This window comes from Theropithecus gelada, chromosome 19 (genome assembly GCF_003255815.1).
Source record: "Theropithecus gelada isolate Dixy chromosome 19, Tgel_1.0, whole genome shotgun sequence".
Lineage (NCBI taxonomy): Eukaryota > Metazoa > Chordata > Mammalia > Primates > Cercopithecidae > Theropithecus > Theropithecus gelada.
The window spans coordinates 20164915-20181037 of record NC_037687.1 but is presented as its reverse complement, the minus strand read 5'-3'; the positions used below and the strand labels follow the sequence as shown (position 1 = coordinate 20181037).

Sequence of the window (16123 nt, the reverse complement as noted above, 5' to 3'; positions counted from 1 at the left end):
AGAAGAAAAAAACAAAACACACACACACACACACACACACACACACACACACACACACACACACAGAATGACTCATTTTTCTTACACTAAGCCAGAAGCAGAATTAACCACTCTTGTCAGCCTGACACAATTCTGCCCTAGACATCCTCAAATGTCTCAAAGACGCCTAGGTGATTGTCAGAGGTTTCTTAGTGACCCTGGCTGATGGCCCAATGATAATCCAGGCTGGAGAGATTCAGGCTGATTCTAAATAGAAAATGGCCTGGTGGAGTTTCAGAACCTAATCACTTGTCCCAATTTGCTAGCTTTTGGGTAAGGGGAAGGACAAGAATACTGTACTCCAGTATCATATTTTATAGGTAGGTATAGTTGTGGTCATGGCTATGGATACATTATGACTTTGATATCTCACTCTTAAAATGCTGATTCTGTCATCAGATTCTATTTATATCTGGAGCCTCTCGCAGGACTGTGGTAAATCACTGAACAAGATCTGAAAAGTTTTAAGAACCACACTCTCAAAGGGGGCTTTAAGATGTCTATGTTGACAACTCACAATGGAGAAAATGCCTCCTGTTGGTTTTCTGTACATTCTCAATCTAAAGTCTGACCCTGTCCTGTAAATCCCAGGAAGAGGCCAGACCTTATGTGCAGATTCTAGGTAGGATCAACCACACTCTGCATTCTTGGGTGTTACAGCAAGTGGAGTACAATCAAAGGAGAGATCCCCTCATAGAGGCTGCTCTAGCTTATTCTACGTAATATGACTACCTAAAAGGAAAAAGTGGAGGCAACATGAATATAAGAGAGTTTATTTGGGCCAAGCTTGAGAATAGTAACCTGGGAGCAAAGACACATTTTCCAAAGACTGAACAAATAAGAAACTGAATCCCTGAATAGACCACCAAGCTCCAAAATTGAATTAGTAATAAATAGCCTACTAACCAAAAAAAAAAAAAAAAAAAAAGAAAAACCAAGAACCAGACAAATTCCTAGCTGAAGTCTACCAGTTGTATAAAAAAGAGCTAGTACCACTTCTACTAAAAATATTTCAAAATATTGAAAAGAAAGGACTCCTTTTCAACTCATTATATGTAAGAATAACATCATTCTGATATCAAAACCTGGCAGAGACCAAACAAAAGATAGAAAACTTCAGGCCAATATCCTTGATGAACATTGATGAAAATATCCTCAACAAAATACTGGCAAACTGAATTCAGAAGAACATCAAAAAGCTAATCCACTATAATCAAGTAGGCTGCATCTCTGGGATGCAAGCTGGTTCAACATACAATCAATAAATGTTATTCATCACACAAAGAGAACTAATAAATACCAAAAGATGATCTCAATAGATGCTAAAAACACTTTCAATATAATTTAACATTTTTCATGTTTAAAACCCTCAACAAACCAGACATTGAAGGTACATACTTCAAAATAATGAGATATCTATGACAAACTTACAGCCAACATACTGACTGGACACAAGCTGGAAGCATTCCTCCTTGAAAACTGGCACAAGATAAGGATGCCTTCCCTCAAAACTCCTATTCAACATAAAATTGGAAATCCTGGCCAGAGTCATCAGAGAAGAGATGAAAATAAAAGGCATTCGCCGGGCATGGTGGCTCACACCTGTAATCCCAGCACTTTGGGAGGCCGAGGTGGGCGGATCACAAGGTCAAGAGATCGAGACCATCCTGGCCAACATGGTAAAACCTCGTCTCTACTACAAATACAAAAATTAGCTAGGCATGGTGGCATGCGCTTGTAGTCCCAGATACTCGGGAGGTTGAGGCAGGAGAATCGCTTGAACCCAGGTGGGAGGCGGAGGTTGCAGTGAGCCGAGATCATGCCACTGCACTCCAGGGTGGTGAGAGCAGGACTCTGTCTCAAAAAAAAAAAAGAAAAGAAAAGAAAAGAAAAGGCATCCAAACAGGAAGAAAGGAAGTCTAACCATCCCTGTGTGCAGATGACATGATTCTATATCTTCAAAACCCTATAGTCTCAGCAGGAAAGCTCTTTAAACTGATAAACAACTTTAGCCAAGTTTCAGGATATTAAATACATGTACAAAAATCAGTAGAATCTCTGTACATCAAAACATCCAAGCCAAAAGCCAAATCAAAAACATTATCCCATTCACAACTGCCACAAAAAGAATAGAATATCTACGAATATAGCTAATCAGAATAGTGAAAGATCCCTATGACAAGAATCACAAAACATTGCTTAAAGAAGTCAGAGATTGACCAGGGTCGGTGGCTCACGCCTGTAACCCCAGCACTTTGGGAGGCGGGGGCAGGCAGATCACGAGGTCAGGAGTTTGAGACCAGCCTGACCAACATGGTGAAACTCCATCTCTACTAAAAATACAAAAATTGGCCGGGCGCAGGGGTGTGTGCCTGTAATCCCAGCTACTCAGAAGGCTGAGGCAGGAGAATCACTTGAACCCGGGAAGCAGAGGTTGCAGTGAACTGAGATCGAGCCATTGAACTCCAGCTGGGGCAACAGAGTGAGACTCCGTCCCAAGAAAAAAAAAAAAAAAGAAGTCAGAGATTACGGCCAGGCGTGGTGGCTCATGCCTGTAATCCCAGCACTTTGGGAGGCTGAGGCAGGTGGGTCACGGGGTCAAGAGATGGAGAACATCCTGGTCAACATGGCAAAACTCTGTCTCTACTAAAAATACAAAAATTAGATCCAGGAGTGCACCCAGAGAAAACCATGCCATGGATCTGGGGCCCACATCACTGTGTTATAAAAAGTGCAATGACCAGGTTTATGGATCACTCTATTCTCAATGACAGAATCTTCAGTCTATTAAGAAGATATGGCTGCAGAAAGACAAGACGAATTGTGGAAAGAATGCAAAGAGGGGGAAAGTAGGAGGTTTCCCAGTTCCAATGGCTGACTAATGGGAGGAGGAGATGGAGAAAGCAGGGTAAACTGATTGGACTAAAAAAAAAAAAAAAAGTACAAAAATTAGCCGGGCATGGTGGCAGGCGCCTATAATCCCAGCTACTGGGGAGGCTGAGGCAGGAGAAATACTTGAACCCGGTAGGTGGAGGTTGCAGTGAGCCGAGACGATGCCATTGCACTCCAGCCTGGGCAACAGAGTGAGACTCCATCTCAGATTTAAAAAAAGAAAAAAAAGGAAAAATGTCAGAGGCATATCATTTCAAATGAATCAGGGCAAATCCATTTTGAACAGGGGCTGGGTAAAATAAGGCTGAGACCTACGGGGCTGTACTCCCAGATGGTGAGGCATTCTAAGTCACAGGATAAGAGTTCAGCACAAGACACAGGTTATAAAGACCTGGGTGATAAAACAGGTTGCAGTAAAGAAGGGGGATAAAACCCACCAGAACCAAGATGGGATGAGAGTGACCTCTGGTTGTCCTGACCGCTACACTCCCACCAATGCCATGACAGTTTACAAATGCCATGGAGACATCATGGAAACATCAGGAAATTACTTTACATTGTCTAATTGGGAAGGCAAAAATAATCCACCCCTTGTTTAGCATAGAATCAAGAAATAAACACAAAAATGGGCAACCAGCAGCCCTCAGGGCTGCTCTGCCTATGGAGTAAGCCATTCTTTTATTCCCTCTGTTTCCTAATAAACTTGCTTTTACTTTATAGATTCACCCTGAATTCTTTCTTGAGCAAAATCCAAGAACCCTCTCTTGGGGTTTGGATTGTGACCCCTTTCTGATAAGAACTCTGCACATTTTCTTTTTCTCATTAAAAAAAAAAAAAGGCCGGGCGCGGTGGCTCAAGCCTGTAATCCCAGCACTTTGGGAGGCCGAGACGGGCGGATCACGAGGTCAGGAGATCGAGACCATCCTGGCTAACCCGGTGAAACCCCGTCTCTACTAAAAAATACAAAAAACTAGCCGGGCGCGGTGGCGGGCGCCTGTAGTCCCAACTACTCGGGAGGCTGAGGCAGGAGAATGGCGTGAACCCGGGAGGCGGAGCTTGCAGTGAGCTGAGATCCGGCCACTGCACTCCAGCCTGGGCGGCAGAGCGAGACTCCGTCTCAAAAAAAAAAAAAAAAAAAATCAGCTGAATTTGTCTTCAGTGGTCTAAATAAAATTTTTCACAGGCTCCTGAATTTGGAGCTACCCTCAATCTGAGCCAATATACAACTCCATTTTATGTCCCTCCCAAGAACATGCTGACTTCAGGGTAAAACATTCTCTGATCTAAAATCTGATTATTTCACCCTTCATTTGCCAGTCCCCTCCAACTTCTTTCTAATTTTGTTTGCTCCTCCCCATGAAAGAAAGCCCTTGTCTGCCTAAACTTTGCAATCCTTAAAGTTCTTACACTTGGTATTTCTTCCTGTTGCAATAGTCCTTTGGAATTCAAATTTTTAACATAAATCTAACTTTGTTATCTATTACAAAGTCTAGAAACTGCCTTCAAACAATAACAACTTTATCATCAGTAATACCCTCCCAAATCCCTACCATCTTAACCTTAACTGCATCTGCCTGTGGGTCCCCACCTTTCCAGGACTCTGTAGCCTCTCTCAGCAGAAAAGCTTCTTCCTCAGGTAGAGTGAGCAGGCTGGGACATCTGCAGGGGAGGCTCCCCAGAAAAAAACTAACTGAGCCTGTAATAAACTCCTTTTGCAGGCTCAATATTAGCTTAGCTCTGAGTCACTGGGCTCAAGCTTTAATTTCTATGTTAGACTTATTCACTTGGTTTTTGAAAATATGTGTTTGAAAAAATCTAGCAAAATTAGTCAAACACAGTGTTCATATAAGGGAAGGAAATTTTAAGGTGTCTGCAATTTATACCTCAATAAAAAAAAGCAAAAGTATCTATTTCTTTCATATATGCATTATTTTATTAATTCCATTAAGAATCATTTAGTAAACAATTAGTCATATGGAAAAACTTCTAGGTGGTACCAAGTTTCATCTCATAAAATTTAGCATGAAACTCGGAAATCAAGATAAAAGGGTTTGAACAGAGATATTCACTGTCACAAATTTACCCTGCAAAAAGAGGAAATGATATTTTCATGCATCTATGTAACTCACCAATTATCTACCACATTTTCTTATAGAAATGTATTTATTTTCTACAAATAAAAAAAATGGAATAGAGATTTTCCCTACTCATTTCCTTGGTAGCATTCTAAAAGCTGAGCCTTAGAATTCTGTTTGAAATCACCCAGCCATAAAAAACACACCTGAGAAAATTTCTAAACTCACCTGGGGGAAAAAAAAAGGGAATAGAGACTTTTTAATGAATGAAATATATTATTAGATACCATTTTTTTCTTAAACCCACCACTTTTATGCCTTTGGTAAATATTTTCCTACCTTTCAAGCCCTACTAATATAATACAATTTACAACTAAAAAAACTGAGGTTAAAATAAGTGAACAAATCTTTTCAAGGTGACAAACCCAGGGAGTAGCAGTGCTGATTAAAAACAGATGTGTCTGACTCATGTTTCAAGTGAGGCCACTCAATCACTTGAGAGTCTTCCACCCACTCCTGCTCACTTATGTGTTCAAGAACCACCCATTCAGGAGACACCACACTATGCCCCAGTGACTGCCCTATGGGCATTTAAGTTTGCAAGTTCTTACACCATCTCACTGGGGTCAGTGTTTTTCTTTTTCCTTTTGTCTTTTGGGATACTATTTTTTCTGTCACAAATGTTCCACTTTTTTCCCACTATTTCACTTTCACTATATTTATTTCACTATTTTTCTGCCCCCTTAGAGAATCCAGGGGCAAAAATTATTTGTTTTCCCCTCAATACCAGAATCTGATTGGTTGACCACCAATGTATCTCCAAGAAATGAAAGCTGGGTTGGGTGAAGACAATTTTACCATCTCAAGGGGTTACCTTTTCATAAAAAGAGTACACCAGAAGATTCCTCTCAGCCCCAGGGCATCCATTTGCTTCCTTGAGAGGATACACTCCAGACTTCAGGTTCTCCTATGGGAGAAAATACACCAGAAGCTGATATCCACTAGACACTCTAGCTGACATAACCACGGCAGATATCTTGGTTTATCTCCAGACAGTACTGAAACTCAGGACCAGAAAAAAACTGAAGGGTGGCTGAAGACACATCACCCCATAAAGTTTCCAAAGGAAAACCTTGACCCCAAAACATCCTGAGACAATCCTGTAATCCTAGCTACTCAAGAGGCTGAGGCAGGAGAAGCTTGAACACGGGCAGCGGCAGAAGTTGTAGTGAGCCGAGATTGTGCCAGTACACTCCTCCAGCCTGGGCGACTAGAGCGAGACTCCATCTCAAAAAAAAAAAAAAAAAAAATCTAACTCAAGAGCATCGTTTTGAAAATTACTACACTGAAAGACATAAACATCAGGCTTAACCAACTATATACTGCCAATTAAGCTCCGATTACATAACCAGAAAATTTTCACCTTTATTGTACAAACTGAGAAACTACACAACTGTACCTAACCAATTACTGAATTTGGCTTTCTTCATCACGCACCTTATAAAAGTCTTTCCTTCAAGCCCCACCATGAAAAACAAATTACAAACCATAGCTGGGTGCTATACAGTTTTTGAATCACTCTTTGATTAATTTCTTAAATATTCTTGCGGTGACTTCTGCGCAATTTTTCCCCCCCGACACGGAGTCTTGCTCCGTGTTACACAGGCTGCATTACACAGGCTGGAGTGCAGTGGCGCGATCTCGGCTCACTGCAACCTCCACCTCCCAGGTTCAAGTGATTCTCCTGCCTCAGCCTCCCAAGCAGCTGGGACTACAGGCGTGTGCCACCATGCCCGGCAAATTTTTGTATTTTTAGTAAAGACGGGGTTTCACTATGCTGGCCAGGCTGGTCTTGAACTCCTGACTTCGTGATGCGACCGCCTCGGCCTCCCAAAGTGCTGGGATTACAGGCGTGAGCCACCCCGCCCGGCCTGTACATTTTTAATAGGAGAAAAGAGGAACTAGGAACCCAGGACCAAAGTTCTTTCCATTCATGAACTCGCACCCCAAGTCAGGATTCTCCAGTGAGGCTCCTCCCGGGGTCCCCGCACAGTCTGGGAAAGACGCTGCGCTGCGGAAGCAGAGCTGCCCAGAGAGGGCTCAAGGCCAGGGCACAGTCACTGCGCAAGGAAGAGACAGGACGTGCGGGGGCCCGGCTGTCAGCGCAGCCGCCATCTTATGGCTGATGGGTACTGACGCCGAGCTGGGCAAGAGAACTCGGGGCGCAGATTGTGGAGCTGACTGAGGAGAGGCCTGAGTCCCGCCACAGCCACGTTCCACCGGTTCCAACCAGCCCCTCCCCTCTCGGAATGTCGGACCCGGCACTCTCACCATTTCTAGGCTTCCAGGTGTTCCTGGCGTCTTAGTTGTAGCTCTCCCAATACCTGCAGGTCACAGGGCCACAGAGCCTGGACCTCTAGGAGGAGAGGACACAGAGCAGTGAAGGCGAGACCCGGAGCTCAGGCCACAGCAAGAGACAAAGGCCCCGCCAAACCCGGAAGCCGCCCTGTCGGCTTCACCTGCGTGCCTGATTGGACGGTTCCCAGCCCGGCGCCTCTGATTGGATGACATTTAAATACCCGCCCCCTCAGGTCCGGATTGACTGGAAGATGTGATGAGATGCCGGGCTGAATGAAGAGTGACAGCCTAGGCTGCATCCTTCTCTGACAGGGCTTCCTCGCCGAGCTGAGCCAGGCCCACCGCAGAGGTTATTTGCATTTAACCTTGTGTATAAGGTCATATGCACTTATAAATAATATATGGGGCCGGGCGCGGTGGCTCACGCCGGTAATCCCAACACTTTTGAAGGCCTAGGGGGGCAGATCACCTGAGGTCGGGAGTTGGAGACCAGCCTGACCAACATGGAGAAACCCAGTCCTTACAAAAAATACAAAATTAGGCGGGCGTGGTGGCCCATGCCTATTATTCCAGGTACTCGGGAGGCTGAGGCAGGAGAACCGCTTGAACCTGGGAGGCAGAGGTTGCGGTGAGCCAAGATTGTGCCATTGCACTCCAGCCTGGGCAACAAGAGCAAAGCTCTGTGTAAAAAAAAAAAAAAAAAAAAAAAACCACACACACATATATATATATATACACACACACACGTATACACACACACACACATATATATATAGTGGCTATTCGAAAATGAAAAGAATGTAACAATAATTATTTTAAAATTTCAGATTTTATGACCTTCCTGGCTCCGGTCCTTTGAACAGGCAGCCTGAGATTTTAAAAAGGAGGTAATCTTCTGAAATAAAATGTGGGCCACATGTGAATCTTAAATTTTCTAGAAGACAAACTTGAAAAAGAAACAAGGAACAGGTTGAATCGATTGTAACAATTTAATTAACCCAATATGTCCATAATATTATCATTGTAATGTGTGAGGAATGTGTAATTATTAATAATGTATATAAACATTTGAAACTAACTCTGTATATTACCTTTCTAGCACATCACAGTTCAGACCAGCCACATTCCAGTCACTCAGGAGGCACACATGGCCAATAGCTGCCACATTGAAGTGCAGCTCTGATGTCAGCAGGGGTGAATGAACTGAACATTCCTTTTCTGCCAGAAGTGAAGGCAGAGCCTCTCCCTACCAACATCTTTCTTCAGTTCTAAGGGTGGAACAGATAGTGGCCATCAAAAGAGCAGGTGGCAGCAGGAATAAAATAACTACACGTAGACCACTGCTGGCCACCTGTTGTCCACTTTTCTTCCAGAGATTAGACAGTGAACAAAGGATGTTGGGGTCACAGGATAAAAAAACTCTGTGTCTTCAATTCTGTCCACACTCTTGACCTCCAATGCTTAGATATGGAGAAGATAGATTAAAAGCAAGCTTATTTTGCTATTTGGCCTTGGCCCTAACTGTCAGACTATGGTTATCTGTTTTTTTCCTGTGGTGTGGAGGGTGTGTGGGTATAAGCACTAATCACATGCATACATGTCTACCTGTATTTCTGCATTACCCAACATTCTCTTTCAAGTCACCCAACTTTAAATCAGGGGAAAAAATCAGTACCTATAGGGTGCCCACTGTTAGAAGGTAACTAGTAATCAACCTGTCATTGAATCCTGGCATCCTATCTGCAGTGAGTGCATGTATTAGTCAGCTATTGCAGCATAACAAATCATCCAAAACTTATTAGTTCATAATTGAGATGGTCAGCCATTTAGGCTGGGCTCAGTGGGGCCATTCTTCTGGTTTCAGCTGAGCTCCTTCAGACATGTGTCGTCAGCTGCTTGTTGACTAGGCAGCTGTGCTTCTGGGGGTGATGCTCTGCTTGTGGGGTTGTCAACAGGGACACCTTGCTTCTCCTCCCCATGATATCTTATTTTCCAGCTGGCCAACATGGGATTTTTTCCAAGGCGATGTCAACATTCTAAAAGAAAAACAGAAGCATTCAAGACCATTTGAGCTAGGCCCCAAACTAGCCCATTGCCATGTTCACAGGTTTCTACTGCCCTAAGCAAATAAGGCCAGGCTGATCTAGGGTTTGGAAAACAGATTCTGAATCTTGATGGAAACAACTGTGAAAGCATCTGGCATTGGGCATGGATACAGGAGGGATGAAAAATTGCTACCATTTTGCAAACACAGTGGCTCAGACCTGTATTCCTAGCACTTTGGGTGGCTCAGATGGGAGAATTTGAACTCGGGAGTTCCAGTGCAGCCTGGGCAACATAATAAGATTTTGTTTCCATGAAAAAAAATGAAAAAAATTAGCCAGCCATGGTAGTGCATGCCTGTAGTCCCAATACTTAGGTGGCAGAGGCAGGAGGACTGCTTGAGCCTGGAAGGTCAAGGCTGCAGGAAGCCGTGATTGGCTGCACCACTGCTATCCACACTGGGTGGTAAAATGAGACTCTGTCTCAAAAAAATAAATAAATAAATAAATAAAATAAAAATTGGATAAGCATTTTGAAGACAGAATAATTTGAGGAAATAGCTGAGGGATGAGTTTAGAAAATCAAAGTCCAACAGCACATTATTTATTTTTGTCATAGAAAATATTTGAGCCGGGCGCTGTGGCTCACACCTGTAATCCCAGCACTTTGGGAGGCCGAGACGGGCAGATCACGAGGTCAGGAGATCAAGACTATCCTGGCTAACATGGTGAAAAGCTGTCTCTACTAAAAATAGAAAAAATTAGCCGGGCATGGTGGCGGGTGCCTGTAGTCCCAGCTACTTGGGAGGCTGAGGCAGGAGAATGGCATGAACCCAGGAGGCGCAGCTTACAGTGAGCCGAGATCACACCACTGCACTCCAGCCTGGGTAACAGAGCAAGACTCCATCTCAAAAAAAGAAAAAAAAAAGAAAAAAAAGAAAATATTTGAAAACTAGGCTGTGCGGTGCCTCACACCTGTAATCCCAGCACTTTGGGAGGCTGAGGTGGGTGGATCACCTGAGGTCAGGAGTTCGAGATCAGCCTGACCAACATGGGGAAACCCTGTCTCTACTAAAAATACAAAATTAGCCAGGCATGATGGCACATATCTGTAATCCCAGCTACCTGGGAGGCTGAGGCAGGAGAATCGCTTGAACCTGGGAGGCTGAGGTTGCAGTGAGCCGAGATCGTGCCACTGCACTCCAGCCTGGGCAACAAGAGCAAAACTCCGTCTCAAGAAAAAAAAAAAAGAAAAAAAAGAGAGAGAGAAAAGAAAACATTTGAAAACTTTTAAAAGAGAAAAACTTTAAAACTTTACATAAATTAAATTTAACAGAGTTTAATAGAGCATAGAATGATTTGCAAATCGGGCAGCCGGTGGATCCAGAGTAGGCTCAGAGAGACTCTAGCAAAGCCACATGATGAGAACAGATTTGTAGACGGAAAAAGCAAAGTGACATACAGAAAATGGAAGTGAGATACAGAAACAGCCAGATTGATTACAGGTTGGGATTTGCCTTAAACATAATTTGAACACTCGATGTCCTTTTATTGGCAAAAACACAATTTTTGGTACAATAATGGAATACAGTCTATGTATATATCCAGTTAGGTTTCAGTTTACTATGTTTAAAAAATCCTAGTGACCAAAGTTAAACAGAAAAGGGAGCAGCTTTAGGGATAATTAATTTAACAGTCTCTCCCTTTTGATCATCTTCTCAATTTTGAGAGATAGACCAGAACTTTAGACATTGACATTATTCTGTCACCATCAAAAATGTACTTCTTTATTCTCAAATCCCACTGTGAAATAGCTGAACTGTAGCTTTTGTAAAGTGGAAACAAGGACTTCAGGTTATTATTATTTTTTTAAGGGTTACAGTAGAGGTGACCTCCTTGTGTTGAAATCTGCTGTTTTCAAAAGAACAACCAAATCTGGCCTGTTTTAGGATCTACCTATTTCCTTACATTTTCAGCTTGATTATGTCACATTAACACGAGTGACTCCATTTGGTTTGGTTTAGTCTCTTTGGGCCAACGCACAAGCTCAGTCCAGAGTGATGGCCTTCAATAATTTTGTTTACAAAATCCCCCCCTTTTGGGTAAGTTCTCACATAGGTAAGAGTATGACCAAAACTCAGTGTCTTAATGCCACTCTCAGTTTCCATTATTTTTAGTTTTTGTCCCTATCAGGTCATTCATAGGTTATGGTGTCCTCATGGTCACATATGCATTTGAGTTTTTGTGATTGCAGTTAAAGAGAGACCATTTGACATTCTAGAGATAACTGCATGCAAATATTTATAACTTTTGAGAGAATACACTGCAGTAGGGAGACTACTATTTTGACTATAAGAAGGATGATAACAAGAGTTTCAAGTATGCTTTTTTTTTTTTTTAGAGACGGAATCTCGCTCTTTTGCAGAGCTGGAATGCAGTGGCACGAGCTTGACTCACTGCAACCTCCACCTCCGCCTCCTGGTTCAAGCGATTCTCCTGCCTTGGCCTCCCGAGTAGCTGGGACTACAGGTGCGAGACCCACCATGCCCAGCTAATTTTTGTATTTTCAGGAGAGAGGGGGTTTCACCATGTTGGCCAGGATGGTCTCGAACTCTTGACCTCATGATCTGCCCACCTCGGCTTCCCAAAGTGCTAGGATTACAGGCGTGAGCCACCATGCCTGGCCTCAAGGATGCTTTTTAGCCAGGGTCTCATGAACCCCACCATCTAACATTAAATAGATGAAATAATTAGCTAAATTAATGGTCTCCTCATTTCAACCAAGCAGCCTATTTATTAATCTCCTACAACTGAATCTCTGTAATACCCGATGTGTTTTTCCATGTGCAACTACAAGTTTTAGCAACTGCACAGATACTTCTCTGTTCATCCAGTAACTAATCTAGAGAAATTCTATTATTTCGCACAACTTTAGTAAGAAAAATTAAAGTCTATTGTGTAACCGTGGCCTTTACAATAGAATATGCTATAAAGCCCTATTATGGGGAATAAATTTCTAACCACTGCCTCATTTACTCTAAACCATGGGGAACAAAAAGACCTAACAAATGATAGTCATTCAAAAGAGTAATGGTCTCTTGGCAATGCTCTATAATCTATTCTGAATAAGTTGTCTTTAACTTATGAATTAGGTTAACGGCAATGAAACAATATTCTGTTTCTGATATTATGAGGCAACATATGTCCCATTTAAATTTCTCACCCTCATTGGCCCTTAATCTTTTACTGATGAAGGCATAAGTTTGTTCATATATAATGTAGGCTGCAAAATCTACATATAAAAATTGTACCCCATGAGTGCACACAAGAGGCCCCTTTTTATTTCCATTGTTTGCAGACCCATAAGAAAAAAACAGTAATCTAAGAGTGTCATGATAGCAGAGATGTCTTGATTTTTCATCTTGTGAAGAAAGCGATCTACATCAATGCTGCCATCTGCTTTTCAAGAGAAACTTCCCCCTGTTTAACTTAACCTTAAGATCTCTGGCCGGGCGCGGTGGCTCACGCTTGTGATCCCAGCACTTTGGGAGACCAAGTGGCTGGATCATGAGGTCAGAAGATCGAGACCATCCTGGCTAACACGGTGAAACACCGTTTATACTAAAAATACAAAACAATTAGCTGGGCGTCGTGGTGGGTGCCTGTAGCCCCAGCTACTAGTGAGGCTGAGGCAGGAGAATGGCATGAATCCAGCAGGCAGTGCTTGCAGAACCCAGGAGGCAGAGTTTGCAGTGAGCTGAGATCGAGTCACTGCACTCCAGCCTGGCCAACACAGCTAGACTCCATCTCAAAAAAAAAAAAAATCTCCAATGGGCATACAATTGCAAGAGTTCGGAGGGCCTCTTCTCAGTTGTGAGGTTATCAACACAAGGTTCAGGGTCCTGAAGTCTTGCAGTATAGATGGCAAGCAGACTCAATAAAATTATAAAGGGTTTTTCTGTCCTCAGTCAGTAGACCATAAAAGCGTTGTTTACCTGGTGAAAATATGCTTCGCCATAATGCATTAAAGCCTTGCTGCATTTAGTCATATAAACTTCAGTAACAGAACACACATGAGGTTCCATTATCTGGTACATAAGCCATCCAATGACAATTTTATAATAGCCAGCACAGTTTTTCACTCTCAGTGAATCTGACTGTCATCAATCTGCAATTACAAAAGCAATCCTGTCAATTTAGTTCGATTTTCTCAATACTATTGTATCTGTAATACCTTATTTAACAGTTTTATAACTTCTCCAGTGAAATAGTTTTTTTTTGTTGTTGTTGTTTTCTTTTCTGAGACAGAGTCTCACTCCGTTGCCCAGGCTGGAGTGCAGTGGCACGATCTCAGCTTGTAGTAGGACAAGCCTCAGACAAAACCCCTCAGACACCAAATTAAAGAAGGAAGGGCTTTATTCGGCCAGGAGCTTCGGCAAGACTCACGTCTCCAACAACCCAGCTCCCCGAAAGCAATTCCTGTCCCTTTTAAGGGCTCACAACTCTAAGGGGGTCCGTGTGAGAGGGTCGTGATTGATTGAGCAAGCAGAGGGTACATGACTGGGGGCTGCATGCACCAGTAATTAGATCTGAACAAAACAGGACAGGGATTTTCACAGTGCATTTCTATACAATGTCTGTAATCTATAGATAATAGAACTGATTAGATCAGGGGTCGATCTTTAACTACCAGGCCCAGGGTGTGGCACTGGGCTGTCTGCCTGTGGATTTCATTTCTGCCTTTTAGTTTTTATTTCTTCTTTCTTTGGAGGCAGAAATTGGGCATAAGACAATTTGAGGAGTGGTCTCCTCCCTTAAGCTCACTGCAGCCCTTGCCTCCTGGGTTCAAGCGATTCTCTGCCTCAGCCTCCTGAGTAGCTGGGATTACAGGCACCCGCCACCACGCCCGGCTAATTTGTGTATTTTTAGTAGAGACAGGGTTTCACCATCTTGGCCAGGCTGGTCTTGAACTCCTGACCTCGTAATACACCCTTCTCGGTCTCCCAAAGTGCCGGGATTACAGGCGTGAGCCACCGTGGCTCCCAGCCGAAGTAAGTATGTTTATTACTGGAGACTTTTTCAGAAGCGTCCCATGAGCAAAACATATTTTTTAATATCCTGTAAGCTACTGTTATAATATCAGACTTTTCCCATGAGAAAGCTTTCATTCTACAAGAAAATATGTATTAAACATGACAATTCAATAAAATTTTTGTATAAATGCTTAAATAGTTCCTCAGGTAGCAGAAAGCTACATGAAGTTTTGATTGTCTTCTCAGATTATATGTTTGAGAGGAAAAAAAAATGGTCCTAACCTATCTTAGTAATTAGGATAGTCACCACACACACACACATACATTTAATTTATATTTAACTTAGATTATTGTTATTATTATATATTTTTTTGAGACGGAGTTTTACTCTTGTTGCCCAGGCTGGGCAGTGGCGTGATCTCAGCTCACTGCAACCTCTGCCTGTCTGGTTCACGTGATTCTCCTGCCTCAGCCTCCGAAGTAGCTGGGATTACAGGCATGCGCCACCATGCCCAGGTAATTTTGTATTTTTAGTAGAGTCGGGGTTTCTCCATGTTGGTCAGGCTGGTCTCGAACTCCCGACCTCAGGTGATCTGCTGGCCTCGGCCTCCCAAAGTGCTGGGATTACAGGGGTGAGCCACCGTGCCCCGCTGACTTAGACTATTTTTTATCTCTTCTGTGGCGAGTAATAAAATGCTGTGCTTTTGATAAAGGAAGCTTTAAGAACTCAGGAATGAACAAGTCACTGCTGTCTAGGTTCTTCATGAGTTCACACTTATTATGTCCTCTTAAATATCATGTTTGTTTCTTCAATTTAGGTACATAGTGAAAGGACACAAAGATAGATGTGTACCCGCCCCCCCCGCTACACCTTTGTTCTGCTCTCTAATCTTTGCACATACCAGAGATTTCGTAAGTTCTGTGAGTACCTGTTTTTCTGCACGTACCAGAGATTTTGTTTTGCACATACCAGAGATTTCGTAAGTTCTGTGAGTACCTGTTTTTCTGCACGTACCAGAGATTTTGTAAGTTCTGAGGCAAGGTCACAAGACGTGTTTAAGTAAGATAAACTCTTGCTGCCATCAACCTGCTCTCCCGCCTCAAAGGTTGAACTGAAATATCAGAAATGGCAGGAACCAATCATAGTTAGACAAATCACCTTGTTCAAACACTAGCCAATCATATATCTGATTTGTATAATAACTCTATGCCCACTTTTCTTAGACTATATAACACTGCTCAGAGCTCAGTGGGGGAGCTCTCCTGCCCGTCTCGTTTCGCGAGCGAGGGAGAGTTCCAGGTTCGAACCTGTAATAAAGATCCTTGCTGCTTAGCTTTGACTCTGGACTCTGGTGGTCTTCTTCGGGGAATAAACGGTCTGGGCATAACAGAAGCTCAAGTAAAACAAGCCAAAACATGCTAAAACAATTTAAAGAGGAAAAATAAAAATTAAAAGGGGAGGAATTGTAGAAAGCAAAAGTTCCTCTTCAAATCTTCCCCTTTAAATCGTAAATGTTACTGATATCTTTTCTCAGAACTTTCTTCAACTTTCTTATTTTATAATAATACCTCTCTGTTAAGACTTATGTAGCAAATATAACAAAATAAGCATACTCTGACTTCAGTATCTACGATAAACTTGCTCACAGGCACGTAGTATATTCTATGTCCTTGTACTTTAGTC

General features: G+C 42.7%; 3 protein-coding genes across 5 annotated transcripts in view; 1 reads left to right on the top strand and 2 right to left on the bottom strand.

Moving 5' to 3' along the window:
* LOC112612840 (zinc finger protein 430-like) overlaps positions 1-7517 on the bottom strand; it is a 41352-nt gene extending 33835 nt beyond the window's left edge. For 2 of the 3 annotated variants that reach the window (XM_025367793.1, XM_025367794.1), the window contains exons 1-2: positions 7338-7517; positions 5881-5973 (exon numbers count right to left, since the gene is read on the bottom strand). In XM_025367793.1, coding sequence (XP_025223578.1) covers positions 5881-5973; positions 7338-7340 — 96 coding nt within the window. In that variant the 5' untranslated portion in view covers positions 7341-7517. The remainder of the gene's footprint in view (positions 1-5880; positions 5974-7337) is intronic. The other variant, XM_025367792.1, reaches the window with a different exon arrangement.
* Positions 1-16123, top strand: part of LOC112612817 (zinc finger protein 724-like) — a 518258-nt gene that overhangs the window by 265941 nt on the left and 236194 nt on the right. The gene's annotated exons all lie outside the window — the stretch shown is intronic.
* Positions 1-16123, bottom strand: part of LOC112612818 (zinc finger protein 85-like) — a 116304-nt gene that overhangs the window by 37167 nt on the left and 63014 nt on the right.